This window comes from Sinohyriopsis cumingii, chromosome 18 (assembly GCF_028554795.1).
Source record: "Sinohyriopsis cumingii isolate HCF-2022 chromosome 18, ASM2855479v2, whole genome shotgun sequence".
Lineage (NCBI taxonomy): Eukaryota > Metazoa > Mollusca > Bivalvia > Unionida > Unionidae > Sinohyriopsis > Sinohyriopsis cumingii.
This window is the reverse complement of record NC_142978.1, coordinates 66,737,577-66,752,915: the sequence shown is the minus strand read 5'-3', so window position 1 is coordinate 66,752,915 and position 15,339 is coordinate 66,737,577. Positions and strand designations below refer to the sequence as shown.

General features: G+C 37.4%; 1 protein-coding gene across 1 annotated transcript in view; it reads left to right on the top strand.

Moving 5' to 3' along the window:
- LOC149776839 (NACHT and WD repeat domain-containing protein 2-like) overlaps positions 1 to 12,359 on the top strand; it is a 39,468-nt gene extending 27,109 nt beyond the window's left edge. Inside the window, exon 7 of the mRNA XM_089941565.1 lies at positions 4,779 to 12,359. Coding sequence (XP_089797691.1) covers positions 4,779 to 9,376 — 4,598 coding nt within the window. The 3' untranslated portion in view covers positions 9,377 to 12,359. The remainder of the gene's footprint in view (positions 1 to 4,778) is intronic.
- The last annotated feature ends 2,980 nt before the right edge of the window (positions 12,360 to 15,339 follow it).

The window sequence follows — 15,339 nt, the reverse complement described above, 5'->3', positions numbered from 1 at the left end:
CCGTGGATAGTCTCTTGTCAAAACACCTTAAGAAGTCAAATCAGCTGTTACGATTTTATGGTCTTAAAATAAGTACCAGAAAGAAAGAAAATCAACAAGTTTTGTAATATCCAACAAATAATATATTTACCTAGAATACAAAGTGAAAATTTAAAAAGAATTTACAGTATTGTGAAATAAATCCCAAATAGTCCTAAAGTTTATATCACAAGTCCAAAAGTATAAAGTTTGAGCTGAATTCGAGTGGTATTCTAGATAAATCCAATATTGTTTGTGTTGACGTGCAGGTACTCTTGAATATGCTAATGTGCCAGTGACCTGTAGTGTGGCGATGGGCTATATTCTTTTGATGTATCACGACAATATAACCAATACTATAATCCAAAAATGTTCTTGTCTGTAATCACTATAAGTCTAAATTATAATGTTCCAGTCCAAGAATATTATAGATAAGCACTTTGTATTTCCATTGAATAATAATTTGAATAAATAATTCGACCCAAATGAAATATCGAACACAAAAATAAGACTGATTATGTCTCAGATGTTAAATGCAATAATGAATAATTTTTCAAGTAAAAACAACATTATATAACAAGCTAAAACAAAATTTAAACCAAGATTATGGTCAAAAGTTCATTTCTAGAATATTCTAAGTTGTCAACAAGATAAAATCTGTTGCTAAAGTTATAATAAAGAACACGATAAACATCAGGTATAACAGGTTAATCCATGGGGGGGGGGTTGTTTCATTATCCTAGACCCCGACCCAAATAAACACATTTATCTCCATTGGTAATGATCATAATATCTAAGCCACACTCATACAGGAATATTAACTATGTATTTTTTGTTTACTAAATTAAAGTTTCTGGTCATGTACACAATGAACTTTAGACAAAGTCAAGTCCAAAATACAGTTTTACATAAAATATAATCATGGAGAAAAAACTAACAAATACAAATTAAATATACATAACACAGGCTAATATTTTGTTTCTTTAGATGATCGTGTCCGGGAACGTACATACAAGTAATTTTTAACTATTGTAGATGTTGTCATAAGATACAAAGAATCTGCGTAGTTGACGTCTAAAGATTCAGCAAGTGTCGCAGAAGCATTTACAACGTATCTATGCATCTTCACCATAATAATTGTCACGGCTGTTGCAAGTGGATCCACATGAATAATTTCTAAAGGTCGTTGCTGCATTGCTGACTAAACATAAGATGCTCGTTCGTATTTGATATGTTAACATAGATCGCGCCCAGGCTATTGTGGAACGATTTAACCGCTCACTTGAAGAACGGGTGTTCGGATATCAGTACACGCAGGGATTGATGATGAGGTCTCAGATCCGATCCCGCGAGTGGATAACACGACTTCCATCAATCATACATTCAATAAATAATGAAAGCAAACGCACTAGTGGGTTAAAACCTGCCGCGGCATTTCGACAGAAGCCTGTCACCGTTACATCCACATTGATTTTAGACCCACCGTCGTTTGGCATATTCGGAAACAATTTTGATCGATATCTGTATGAACATAAGGGGTTAAAAGGAGGACAGCGTCGTGCTACTGATCCGGCATTGACCATTGATGTATTTACAGTCTCGGACCAGATTGATACTCCGAGGCAGCCAATACGTTACCATTTGGTACCAGTGGATGAACAAACAGCAAAAGGTTTCCATGTAAAGAATTGCATGTTGTTTCCGTGTATACGGAAATACCGCCAATTTTCATTCTGAAATCGCAATCTCGCGGTGTCTGTACGCGTAAGCATTGGTTAAATCACGGAGTATATGCCGTTTGGTATCAAGCGGAGACAAAATGACGTTAGTGCAACGATATACTCCCATCTGATGTTCCTTTTACCGGATCAGGTTTGCCGTGTTTGCGAATTCGCGTCGCTCGCTAAGACATTCCACGCATGTCATGCCGAATATCCTATTGCGCAATCACCCGCGCGACACCTATGGAAGCCACACCATTTTTAATTACTAGTTCTTGAAAGTTTTATATATATATATATATATATATATATATATATATATATATATATATATATATATATATATATATATATATATATATATATGAGAGAGAGAGAGAATATTTCTTTTTCTGCGTTAATACTGGATATATTACATCTTTGGTACCAAAACCGTGATATTTTAACGAGAAGTGAAGCCAAGAGTTAAAATAGTTCTTTTTCATATCACAAAATGAAATATATCCTGTATTAATATAGGAAAAAATATATTTTTTTCCAAGCCTGCTCCAGAATCACAGTTTAGAAGATTAAACCCACTCTCCAGCACAACGCATTCACCCCACTCCTTTTTGTAATGTCTCATCGATTTCAAGGTCAATATAAAATATTTTTTCAGCATCAGCATCTGGTTGAAGACAACTAGCTGAAACGTCAAACATTTCAAACTTTTATTTCTGCAGAAATAGTCATGTAAAATGTTTTTAATCTCAACGTTTTTACCGTTTTCTTTTGTTGCTCTTGTCTCTGTTTTGCATTTGCTTTTGAAAAAGGCTCATTTAGAGTCGAAAGCGCTAAGGTTAGATGGAAACTAGTTTTGTACTGTTCTTTGTCAGCTTATTGCAGTATCCAGTGCACTTGAAAGGACTGTTATTCGCCATATAATTTGAATTCAGTAACACCCATTCAAACCAAAGACCTGCTGATTGAACACGGTTGTTATAATTTTCGGAGAGAAATTTGGATTTGGGCAAATTGTAGTTCCGATGTATTTGAAAACAAATAGTTATTTCGAATCCAACACGTATAGGTAATAATAAGAAATGCATATTGAAACAATAGACAAATTTAGAAAGGTAGCTATACGTTGCTGTCTAAGTTAAGAATAAAAATGAATCATGGACATCCAACCATACAATTTGCCCTGTTTTCACTATTCATGCACTTAAAGATTCACGTATACAACCTTTTCAAGATACACGTTTCGTGAAGTATATATTTAATTTCTGTCACATGTACGCGTTTTTATTTCTCTGTTTCCGTAAGTACAACATAGAACAATAAATCGTGTGTGTGTGTGTGTGTGTGTGTGTGTGTGTGTGTGTGATTTTGATTTTTAACGTAGCTTTAACAATTTTCCAGTCATATCGCTACGATGTCTGCAGTGTGGCAGTTTAAAGTGATGTCTCGTACTGGGGTATCATGCCGCAGACATGTTGCATGATGTTCCACCCAGTCACATTATTCCGACATCAGGCCGACCAGTCCTAACACTAACCTCTTAATGCTGAGCGCCTAGCGAGGCAGCTGTTGGTACTATTTTTAGAAGTCTTTCGTATGACTCGGCCGGGGTTCGAACCCACGACCTCTCGCATCCGGGCGGACGCTCTAGTCACTGGGACACCGTAGCGGTGAACAATAAAGCAGTTCTTGTTCTATTTCCATATGGTGAACCACAGTCACAGTCAGAGATCAGAATAGAAAACTTGTTTTGAATACTGCTTGGTACATAAAATAATTGGGACACATTTCTTCCGCGCCTTTAAAAGTTCAGATACTCTTAATATCCTGTGCTACTTAGAATTTTCATTCGGCTCTGGCTTTGAACAAATTAAATATGCTTAAAGGTTTTAATTTACGTCGACTTAGGTAGTACTAAACAATTGTATGATCGGTCAGGGGCTATATTTTTAACACTAGGGCACCGATAACTTAACCCAGATAACTTAACAATATTAGCAAAGATTTCTCCAATGTATGTCCGGTTATGGTAGTCCTTGTGGAACAGCACCATTATGCAGAACAACTTTGTTCCAGTTGGGTGAGAGATTAATTTCAAGGTCACGCCTGTTCTAGGTGCCTGTCCAGCGAGAAAAACTATGCAAGGTCACCAGCTTGTTAATTCTCAGAATAAGTAATTTTGCACATAATAATCACTTTTCAACTGATTCTTGTTTTGGTATATTTAGGTCTTGTATAATAATCTTTTACTATTGTCATATCCGCGATTTCTTTGGGCTTTGGGTATTCATGTGTCCTGAGGTTGAAAAGTTGAGTTTTACAGATTTTCACCCGCTGTTGGAGGGTAGTTTTGTGTGCACATAAATGGGTGAAATAACCCGAAGAAATGATTATCATGTAAAAGTTTTATTTACACGGTTCCGCCGTCTCCTAACAAGCATGAACTGATTGCATGTTGATGAATGCATTGCACTGTATTCCACTAGTCTGATTTTCATACTGCATGGTATATGAAGGCAAACTGGCCTCGTCTGATACTGTTTGGGGATAATATAATGTATAAATTGTCAACAAAAAAGGCGAAAACGGGTCATTCTATCTATATTTGCACTGATCACGCTTTCAGATAAAAACAGATGCCTAATTATTGTCTATTTTGGTAATTATGATTATCTGATTATTTTCAAGATGTTTGGAAAGTAAAATAAATCAACATATAAAATGTTTGTGTCGCTGACTCCAATGTCCGATATTGGCGGAGACATACATTAGAATAAGTTAAACTTCTTTTGTTCTTTTGTGAACATAAACAGGGTATATATATATATATAACGTGGGTCTATTATGAAACATTGATATGTTCGTGATTACTTCATAAACCAGGAGTCGAACAAACAGTAGGTAAAAGTACGTACTGGCTTCTTTCGAATTTTGAACGTGAAGTTTTAATAACATATTTGCTTCAACTGGTCACGATTAATTTCAAGAATTCATTATGATGGAATGGCTCATGGAGATCTGCATATTTTATCTTTTCAGAGCTCGAGCAATTAGTTCAAGAGGGATTGCTGGACAAAACGAAAGAAGAGAAGAACGTCCAATGTATTGTGTATACTCGGGACATCACGAACATTAATCAACACTTGAATGCGTCTAATGCCAATTATTTTGTAGATGTCGAGAAAGTGTCCACGACTTCAGGCGTAAAAGCTAAGATCAGGATAGATAATCTCAAGGAAAAAGCATGTAGGGACCTGAGTAATGAGAATCTCATGGTGTCAACTACTACGTTGAGTGGGGGCTTGCTAAATGGAAATAAAATATCAGAATATCTAGGGAGCATCGGAACACATTTCTTTTCCACAGTGAAGGGTCTTATAGACAAGCGTATGGAACAGTGTGAAGAAATAGAGGAAGATTCCTTATGTCATGAGGTCGCCTTGCATTGGAACAGGGCTGTAAAATCGCATTTACCCTTTGTCAACAGGGAAGACGTTTTGAATAATATCAAAGGATATTTGCTATCTGAAACTGATCAGCCTCTTGTAGTAAGAGGTGAATCGGGAAGTGGAAAGACAGCAGTGATTGCAAAAGCTGTATATGATATAAACGAGGCTATCAGAAATACAGATTTAGCCATGCCGACTGTTTTGATTTCACGCTTCCTCGGGGAATCTTCAAAATCGATTGACTGCCAACAACTCCTTCTGTTTTTATGCCATCAGTTGGCTTATATTACTGGGAGATGCAGGCAAGAAATCCCCAGTGACTATAAGGCTCTTAAGTTCTATTTCATCGATCTCCTACAGCGAGGAGAGTATGGAGGCATGATCATACTTTTATTAGATTCTCTTGAACAACTGTCTACAACGAACAATGGTCATAAGTTGGAATGGCTACCATCGAGGTTGGCTCCTAATGTGAAAGTAATTCTCACTGTTAGTTCAGAATCAAAGGACATGGTTCGAAGACTTGAAAACAAGGTGCCATCTAACGTAGTGGATATCACAAAGCTTTCTTGCAGTGATTGCGAAAATCTACTTAAGATTCAGTTGAATGTCAATAAAAGAGCACTTTCCATCAATCAGTGGAAACATTTCCAGAAAGCATTTGCACATGATGCAATTCCTCTTCAGGTCAATCTACTGTATGCAGAAGCTTGCCAAATGTGTTCTTATGACAGCTGTAGGAACGATATCGTAACAGATTCTATGATCATAAGTGTAAATAACATCTTCAATAGGCTGGAGAACAAACACGGACGTTTCTTTGTATCCAGATGCATTGGCTACGTGACTGCGGCGAAAAATGGTCTCAGTGAATCTGAACTTGAGGATTTAATGTCACTAGATGATGAAATTTTGAACAGTGTTTACTTGTCACAAACTCACTATGCTCATGTCCGCCGGATTCCTTTGCGTTACTGGTCGAGACTACGTCAAGATTTGAAGCCTTACCTGACAGAGAAGGAGATAGATGGAATAGCAATCTTGAATTGGAGATATCGGATACTAAAAGATATTGCAAGAATGCGATATCTGGAAAACAACTCCGATGCTTTTGTTGTAATACATTCTAACATAGCTGACTACTATCTCGGGACATGGAGTGGGTCGAAGAAAAAAACATTTAAGCACCCGGCTGAGCTCATGGCAACGTTCAAAATCTGCGAGTCATTTGGTGAAGCTTGTCGTTTTGTGCCACATCAGGCTCTTGCTTTCGATTCATTCGACCGATACAATGAAAGAAAAATGTCACAACTACCATTTAGCCTTGTACAAAGCGGTAGACATGATGAATTGAAAAGGGAAGTTTTCTGTAAGTACGAATGGTTGTCTAATAAACTGAAAGGAACGTCAGTAGAACAGATGCTTTCTGACTTTAGTCTAACGAACGATAGAGAAATAGGTCTTGTCGCTGATGCTCTCCGAATATCCCAATCAGCCCTGAAGATCAACCCTTATTCACTTGGCACCGAGTTGACCGGTAGACTCCTGCCACATTTATCAGAGTATGACAACATTCGGAAACTCATTTATCAGATCGACCTTGCAGCACAGCGATTTTGTCCTTTGGTACCCAACTGCCAAATCTATAGTGCGCCTGGAGGACCTTTGCAATATGAATGCGATATAGGTGGGGCCATCCATTGTCCGATTGACATAGACATGATTACAAGCCCAGATGGGATTCTGCTGACTGCAAAGGCCAATTACAGCAGTCAGCTTCAAGTTTGGGATGTCGGATCTGGTGATCAGAGGCCAGACATGATGATACCTCTTGGACAGATTTATCCAACGAGAGATGGAAAACATCTAAATATTTTTCAACACAACGGTGTGATCAAGACTTACAAATCTGACTCTGGTGTACTATATGGAGAGGTTGACTATGGAGCAGGTGTTGTGGCAGACATAGAAGTTTCCAACAAGTACATCGCTTTCTCCGTCAAAAAAGAGCCTGGACCATATGTGGTGGACATTGAGAAAAGCGAGATTCTCCACAAGTTCGGATTTCATACGCATGCTGTTGCAATTAGCGAAGAAGAAACGTATGTGGCATTCAATTCAGAGCGGAACATTCTCCTTTTTGAGCTACCTGTGATGCAAAGAAAATGCATTGCCCAGGCAACAGACGTAGCGCATGATATCATATTCATAAATGAATCTCCAAAGTGCTATGTTTTCACAAAAAGCAACTTGATTGAAGCTGTAATATTTGACGTTATTAACAAAAAATCCTCTTGCAAGACTGTTCTTTCCGAATTAGAAGTTAAAGAATGTGTTCTTTCAAATTCAAAAGCTTTACTTTTGGTCCGATCTGGCAGATCTCTTGTATTGATAGATACAGTGGAGGACGAAATTGTCCGCCGCTTCCAGAAACTACCTCCAGGAATTTTTGTAGATAATACTGACACTTTCTCAGGGGCTGGCTTCACCGTCTCGGATGAGATGATAGTAGCAACAAAAGCATCTTATCTCATCGTTTGGGAAACAAAAACTGGAAATACTGTACGAGTTTTGCAATCTACAACCTCGCCAATCGTTAGACTTTTCACATCTGCTACAGTGAACAAAGTCGTTACTCTTTTGCGGAACAACTCTTTCCAGGTCTGGGACTTAGACAATCTAGATAGATATATTCACCATGCCACGAACATTCATCAAAATCCGGTGAAGTCAATGGCCATCTCTTCGAAATCAGGGTATATTGTATCCTGTGACAAACTCCTACCGGAGGCGAAGCTCGTTTCGTTGGAAACAGGCAAGGTTGTCGAGACATTGCAACACACAGACATAATAGAAGACCGAATAGTGGAAGTTTTCATGTCACCTGATGGGCAGTATGTTGTCACTAGATCAAACATGGGGCATGACGTAGATAACAACGGTACGTTCCAGGCCATTACCGACGACATTTTATGGGAGGTTGAATCCGCAACAAAAATTTATCATGCCAGCAGTAGCAGGTATGTTCTCTTCAGCGAAATGTCTGACGCAGTTGTTTTTGTCACATATGGATATTACAATGAACATGATTGGAGTGAAAATATCTATAACATATTCATAGTTGAACCAGAAACGTCTTCTAATAGGATAGCTGACTTTCCATATGACACAGAGTTTGTATCAGCTCCATGTGTCATAAATGCGGATGGACTTTTCTATTTTGCCGCAATTATTCAAACGTGCCAAGATAATTATGATAGGGAGAATGGAGCAATATCTTCGAGAACAGTCAATGTTCGCCTGTTGCTGAAGGATATCAACGTGTCAAGGGGTGAGGGTGGCACCATAATGGAGCTAAAGGATGTTGTACCAAATGCATCAAAAGCAGACCAGTTCCTGAGTGTCCACAAACTTACAGGCGTCACTCTTTTAGTGGTTTATACAAAACAAGTGGAAATGTTTACCTCAGAAACCAACAGGGGCATAGTCATACCAAATAATATCCACAAAGGAGCTGTAATATATGACTTGAAGTCCAAATCGTCCCTAAAGCATATGCTAGATTTTCTAGATCCGACATCTGCAATAGAGTCACTTCGCATTTCTAGTCAGTACTCAACTGTTATTGATGGTGACTTAAGAGTGTTTAAGTTAGATACGAATAAATTCGTGACGAAGATTTCTAGCAAGTTGGCTAAGCATACAGTTCGTCTAGCCCTGGACGGCCGCTACGTCATAGGGGCTTCAGAAAATTTGCGACAGATCGTTGTTGTCAGGACGTCAGACGGAAAAGAAGTAGGATCAGTATTTGTTCATGGTAGAGCTGCTTGTCTGGAGGTGGCTGATGATGACCGCACGGTTGTTATTGGTTGCGAAGATGGAAGAATACTGATAATGAGCTTAATATATGAATTTTCGGATCCTATGAGAGAGTTCATTGAAAAACTACAAAGCAGAAGAAAAACCGACCCGACAGAAGACACGATGGTGGAAGAAAGTACCCTTCTCCAGAAGGATATTAGACATCTGTCAAAATCAACTCCAGATCTCCATCGCATGGCCGCCATGAATAGAACCGTATCAACATCGGAGGGAGGACGCCCGGCATCTTATAATACTCTCTCCAATGCAGTCCTGATGACGAGGCACACCTCCAGAGCAACAGGAAACTCTTGTGCGATGCAGTAGATGTGAGAATGTGTTCTTTGAGTGGTCATCTAAACACTTAATTTTTAGTTGTCTTGAAGAAAATTGAAAGTGTTCTTAAAACTTGTACACATACATTGCAAACTAATTTCCAGGATTATTTAAAAAAAATAGAATTTTAGACAAAATCTAAATATAAAATTTAACTGCAATTGGGAAGGTGAAGAGTTACATATAATGTACCCTACTTTCATTCCAGAATTCTAAATGGCACAAGTTAGTTGAATTTTGCATGTTTCATGTTAAAAGAAAAGAGTTAGGAAAACGGGTGACCCCTACTTTGTTCAGTTTTACATGCCCACCATGTACAAAGTATTTAACTATTTCTTGAATTAAACTATTCAAGTAATATCCTACCTTTAAACATGAACAGCATTTAAGACTCTCCTGAGTGTTGTCATTAATTTATTGTACAAATCCGATTGAGTCAAATCTGGATTTAAGCAGCAAAACTTTAATCTAAACTTAAACCTTAGTCTAGAATTTAGAACCGGATTAGTTGACAGTTAAGTCTGACTTAAAATTGAGCTATCATGTATTGCAAGTAAGGATTTAAGATTTAATGGCAAAATTAGAGAAAGACAATGCAATCATTATCCATCCAATCAATGTTGAAATACACTTGAGGTAATTATATTATTGTGATCCCTTTCAAAATTTTATAATACAATCAAGAAGTGACATTTTATTTAAAAAGAAAATAAAGGATTTGCATTTTGCATTTTTAGGATATATATATATATATATATATATATATATATATATATATATATATATATATATATATATATATATATATATGTAATTGTATAATTTATATATAAAGAAGATGTTACAGCATTCTAACAGCAGTGATGAAATGATTTCAGATATCTAGACATACAAGATTTATTTGTGGTCCTTTTTACAGAATGAAATCTCAGTAATGCTGCAATTCTAAAAAAATCTCTGTCCCATTGGTCATTATCATTGTAATGTCTTTGTAGAAAAATTACTCCATATAAAGGCATTTTCAATGTAATTAAATGGCTGTATCATTCATTTAAACTATTACTATTTATAGTGGCTGAAACTGCATTTATTCAGTAGATATGGCTCATTTTCAATCAATGTTATGCCATACATTCTTTTAACTTGGCTTAACCAATTATAAGCTGCATGTCAAATGAGATTCATGTCTATTACATTGAATACGTATAAGCAGATGTTTATGAAAAAGAATGAACAATTTGTGAATGAAGTGTATGGAGAGAGAGATAAAGAGAGCGTGCATATATCTTCCTACATCATAAAATTAAAAATGATATGAAGTATTTTGTATGACAAGGAAACAATTTTTATTTATTTTGTTTCTTTTTCTAATTTCTCATATGTACCCATTAACAGTTTCATTTCTGCACCCATATCCATTACTGGTTACACAGATACTTGCTATTCTTTTAAACTGAGAAACAACATCTAAGTTAATATTCTTTCTGTAGCCACTATAGATTACATACTTATATGAGTAAACATTACAATATGGAAAATAAATGTTATTTTCACTCACTTTCAAATCATATTTACAGCAAGCCATAAATGCATCATTAGAGGTCCCCATTAATATGTTTGTGTTTATGGTACAGTGCCATTCTATCCTTACCACATAAAGCCGATCCTGGTGAACTGTTGTCATTATGCATATCACCTTCATACGATTTAATTGTCAGAACACCTCTACAGATTTCACTATACACAACATAGACAAATCCATATTGTTATCCTGTGGCCATTTTTCATTGAATTCTAAGGAAATTTGAAATATATACTCAAGAGCACTCTTTCATTGTTTCAAATTCTTTTTAAAGTTGATATGCTAATTAGTTGAGGGCATGGTCAGTTAAGTCAATTAGATCTCCACACAACTGAGGCAAAAGGAGGCATCATTGGGAGCTTCTTCTTTTTTCAGCTGAAATTTTCACAGTATTTCACCTCACCTGAGCGTAACGGGGGCTTTTGTTGACAAAACATACTTAGGACGAGGAGTGTGATTAGCAACTGACATAAAACTGTTCTCTTTGGCAAAGTAGAGGCACCTCTAAAAGAACATTGCCCTGGGTTCCTCAAACCCCCGTGTCGCCACTGATTGTAATCATTTATTTAGTTCACCTGGATATAATATTCTACTCTATACACAAGATCAAAGGAAATCCAAAGACAGGTCATGTTCTAGTCATAAATATTAGTTATTCTACACAACCAAACTTCATCAAAATTCAAAGTTCTGCTTTCAAGTGTAAAAGGAAGTTTGGTCAAAGTGGCTAAATGGTTATGGTGACTCTTGAAACAGGTATCAAAAGCTGATATCTGGCAGATGCATTATACACTATTTAGGGCATATTTAGTAATTGGAAACAAAATTTGCTGAAATATTACCCCAAATGTTCAAATACTAACCAAGAAAAAAAGACTTCAACATTCATTACACATCTTTCCCAGCAATGACCCAAATATTGGCATTAAAAATGACTGCAGTAAATGTTCACAATCAGAAAGGAATTTTAATTGACAAATATAAGGTCTTCTTAAACCCTTAGCTCTTCCTTCAGATACTGGGCAGACTTTTAAAAAAAGTCAGATACACTGTATTCTAGCTGCCTGTATGGTTTGAAGAAAAAAACGAAACCACATAAAATCATTTTACAGTCTTCGCCTTAGTTCCACACTTTAAGCAGTAAAACATTTCTGATACATGTTGAAACCTTGTAAATGATTTTTAAAAAAACAAACACTTTCTGTTGTCATGCCCTGTAAATAACATCTACAAGAAGCATTATTTTATACGCTTTCATCAAAAGGTTTCATTTACCAGTTAGAAAATGGTTCTGATTATTGTCATAAAATTCTCAATAATCCTTACCCAGGTATTACAAAAATATTGCTAATTTCATATATGAATCTTTCAAAAATAAACTTTTTCAGTCAATTATGTTTCTTGAAGAATAATTACCTGATTACTATGATGTAAAGAAAATGTGCCCTGCTAGCTTCAGAATGCAGCCCTCCCAAAAGTCAAATCTTCAACTTTCATATCTATATTACTTAGACAAAGGGCAAAAACTCTTTCCCATTACCTCCCCTTCCTGTTGACAGGTGTTGCAAGTTGTAAGCTGAGCAGAACAATATGAACAGAATGCTCACAAATATGGGGAGAATGGGATGGTAATAAAGTAATATGATCAGTAAAGTATTCTAGGAGAATAGGTAATATGAGGTAATTAAGCATCCTGCCTACAGCTCAGTTAAAATTTGAAGGAAGAAGGTTGGATTCCCATGTGAAGGATAACCCACCCTCCTGACTTGGGAGCAGCACAATTGGAGGCTATGTGGTTTACGTCTGGTGAGAAGAAATAAATGTAAACTTCTTACCAAATAAAAGTTCTGGGTGAATCCAGTGAAAGATGTGCAGGGTGCCAGTCCGGATATTGTGCTGATGTCAATTTGGTCTGGTAGCCACCTGTGAGACTGAGACTGGGCCTACCAGATCCAGAACATGTCACTATGGAGCTAAATCTCGTAGATAAAAACTAAAGAAGGTCAACTGTGCGTATCAACCGACAGTCTCAATGTTATCTCTCATAGAAACATTACTGTCAAAGGCAAGGCTCACAGAGATTGCTCTAATCTGATGAGATGAGATTTTAATGAGATGACTCTGTTCCAGCAATGTGTCTGAGTATGCCGTGCACATTACCCACTTCATCAATGATGAGAGGGCTTGAGGAGTTATGTCTGGAAAAATAGATGCCATTGAGCATCATGAGTTGGCTCAGTTCGCTTCAGATAAAGTCTGAGAGCTCATTTTGGATCCAGTCTGAACGCCATTTGGGTTGTATCAATACAGGTGAGTTTGTATGCTGAATTTCTGATTGCCCACTGACAGCAATCTAGTCTTGGCAAAAAGACCGCATTGCACCATAGGTTGGGTCAACAGAGAGGCCATGAACTTCGCTTACTCTGCACGATGAACCTAACGCTATCAGGAAACAGGTTTGTGTGAAAAGAGCCTCAGAGAGGTCCTGGCTAATGGCTAGAATTTGCTTGATTTCAGCAAAAAGTCAGAACCCAGGAGAACTCCACTAGGGGATGAGTGCAAGTGATTTAGCCTATGCAAATCAAAGATGGCCAACAAGTCTGAGAGGTCTTTGTCCAATCAGATTAAAATCAGATCTCCACTGTTATACATGAAGATCTGACAGCAACTGCTTATGGGTCATGTTCTGGTTAACTTTTGTTATTACCATAATCGCTAATTTTATCAACCAATCAGATGAAGTCTAATATCTTTGCATTTGGAGACTGAGCAGTGTGGAATTAAGAGCATGAATGTGTATCGAATAATTTAATTCACTTTCAGATTCTTGAAAGCTGCATTTCCATTGGCTAATTCAAAGGTCACCAGAACATGGCCCTTAAGCAGTCATCATCAGATCTTCATGTAGGGCAGTGGAGATCTGATTTTAATCAGACTGGGTCTTTGGCATGCTGGAAAGTGTCTGATATCATTGAGTGGTAACCCTTAATAGTAATTGGGGCCAATGTTGTCTTCACGAACAGCTAGAGGAGAAGAAAAAAACACAACAAAATCAGCGAATTGTGGGATTGAGGAACTCTGAAAATGATCTGACTTTGCACCAGTCCTGAAAACATGCCATTTTCCTTCATAAGCCTTTATAGTAGATAGCCTTCCTGCTTGTACAATTCTTTCCACAGTCAAATGATTAAACTGTGTACACTGCAATACTCTTCTGACACGAGCCAGGCATGATGGAGAAGTCAATCTGGGTAAAGATTGAACACTTGGATCTCAGGCTTTTTTGAGAAGATTCGGCCAGGTCAGGATCTACCTGGGTAGATCATTGATCCAGGGCTTGTCCTAGTGAAGTGGGGCAATCAGAATAATTCTGTACTTATAGCCCCTCAATTTCCGTAAATTTGTTAGAACTAAGACTGTAGGGGTAGGCAAAGTCCCACAGACCCTCCCAATGGTGTCAACGGCCAAAGCCTTGGGATCCAATACTTGTGAAACAAAGGTTGGCAGTTTGATTCCACCTGGTCGCAAATAGATCAATCATCACCACCATAGCAGGCAAATCTGATGACAGTTGGATCGAGGGACCATTATTTATGGAGAATATGGCCCTTCCTTGATGGAATATCGGCCAGATATCGAGTCTGACAGAAATACCTATACTGTAGTATCATTTATTTTCATTAGGCTCAGTTTTCGTTGTTTTGAAAAAAAGATGATTTTTACTTAAATTTTGTGGTTTTGCCAGTCAAAGTTTGTAATATTAGTTGGTATTCAATTTCGTGATTTGACCTCTGCAAATACCCAAAACAAAAGTCCACAACTATGCCAACTCAACCAGTGGTCACTGCATTGTTTAAAACTTGCTATCACGTGTATGGGCATAAATCGAAGACCTGACAAGTTCAATACTTACACTCTTGTGAGTGAATAACATCAATGGAAACCAATCAATCATTTACATCATGCTTTGTCTGAGTACCCAAAATGAAATGAAGCCAACAGTATCATTGTGCAAAGATGCTAACCAAACTGAAACACTATGGAATGACTACTTTGTTTAATCCTGTCCCACGAACAATAATCTGGTGTGTGTATCAACAGCAGAATTTCCCGATCAGGATATAGAGTTGGGATGATCTGGAACTGCCCTGCTTGAGAAGGCACAGCACTTTCACAGAATTGTTGGACATTATGAGCACAACCTTGCCTGAAAGGCCTTGATTATAACTTTCATTTCCAAGAGAATTAAGTAGAGATGTGTCCCCCCAGATACTTCCTCTTTGTCAAGGTTGACTTAGGCCTTGACCCTGAAGGCCTATGTAGAAGACTGGGGTGGTTGACATTGCCTTGGCAACAACTGATATACTTCCTC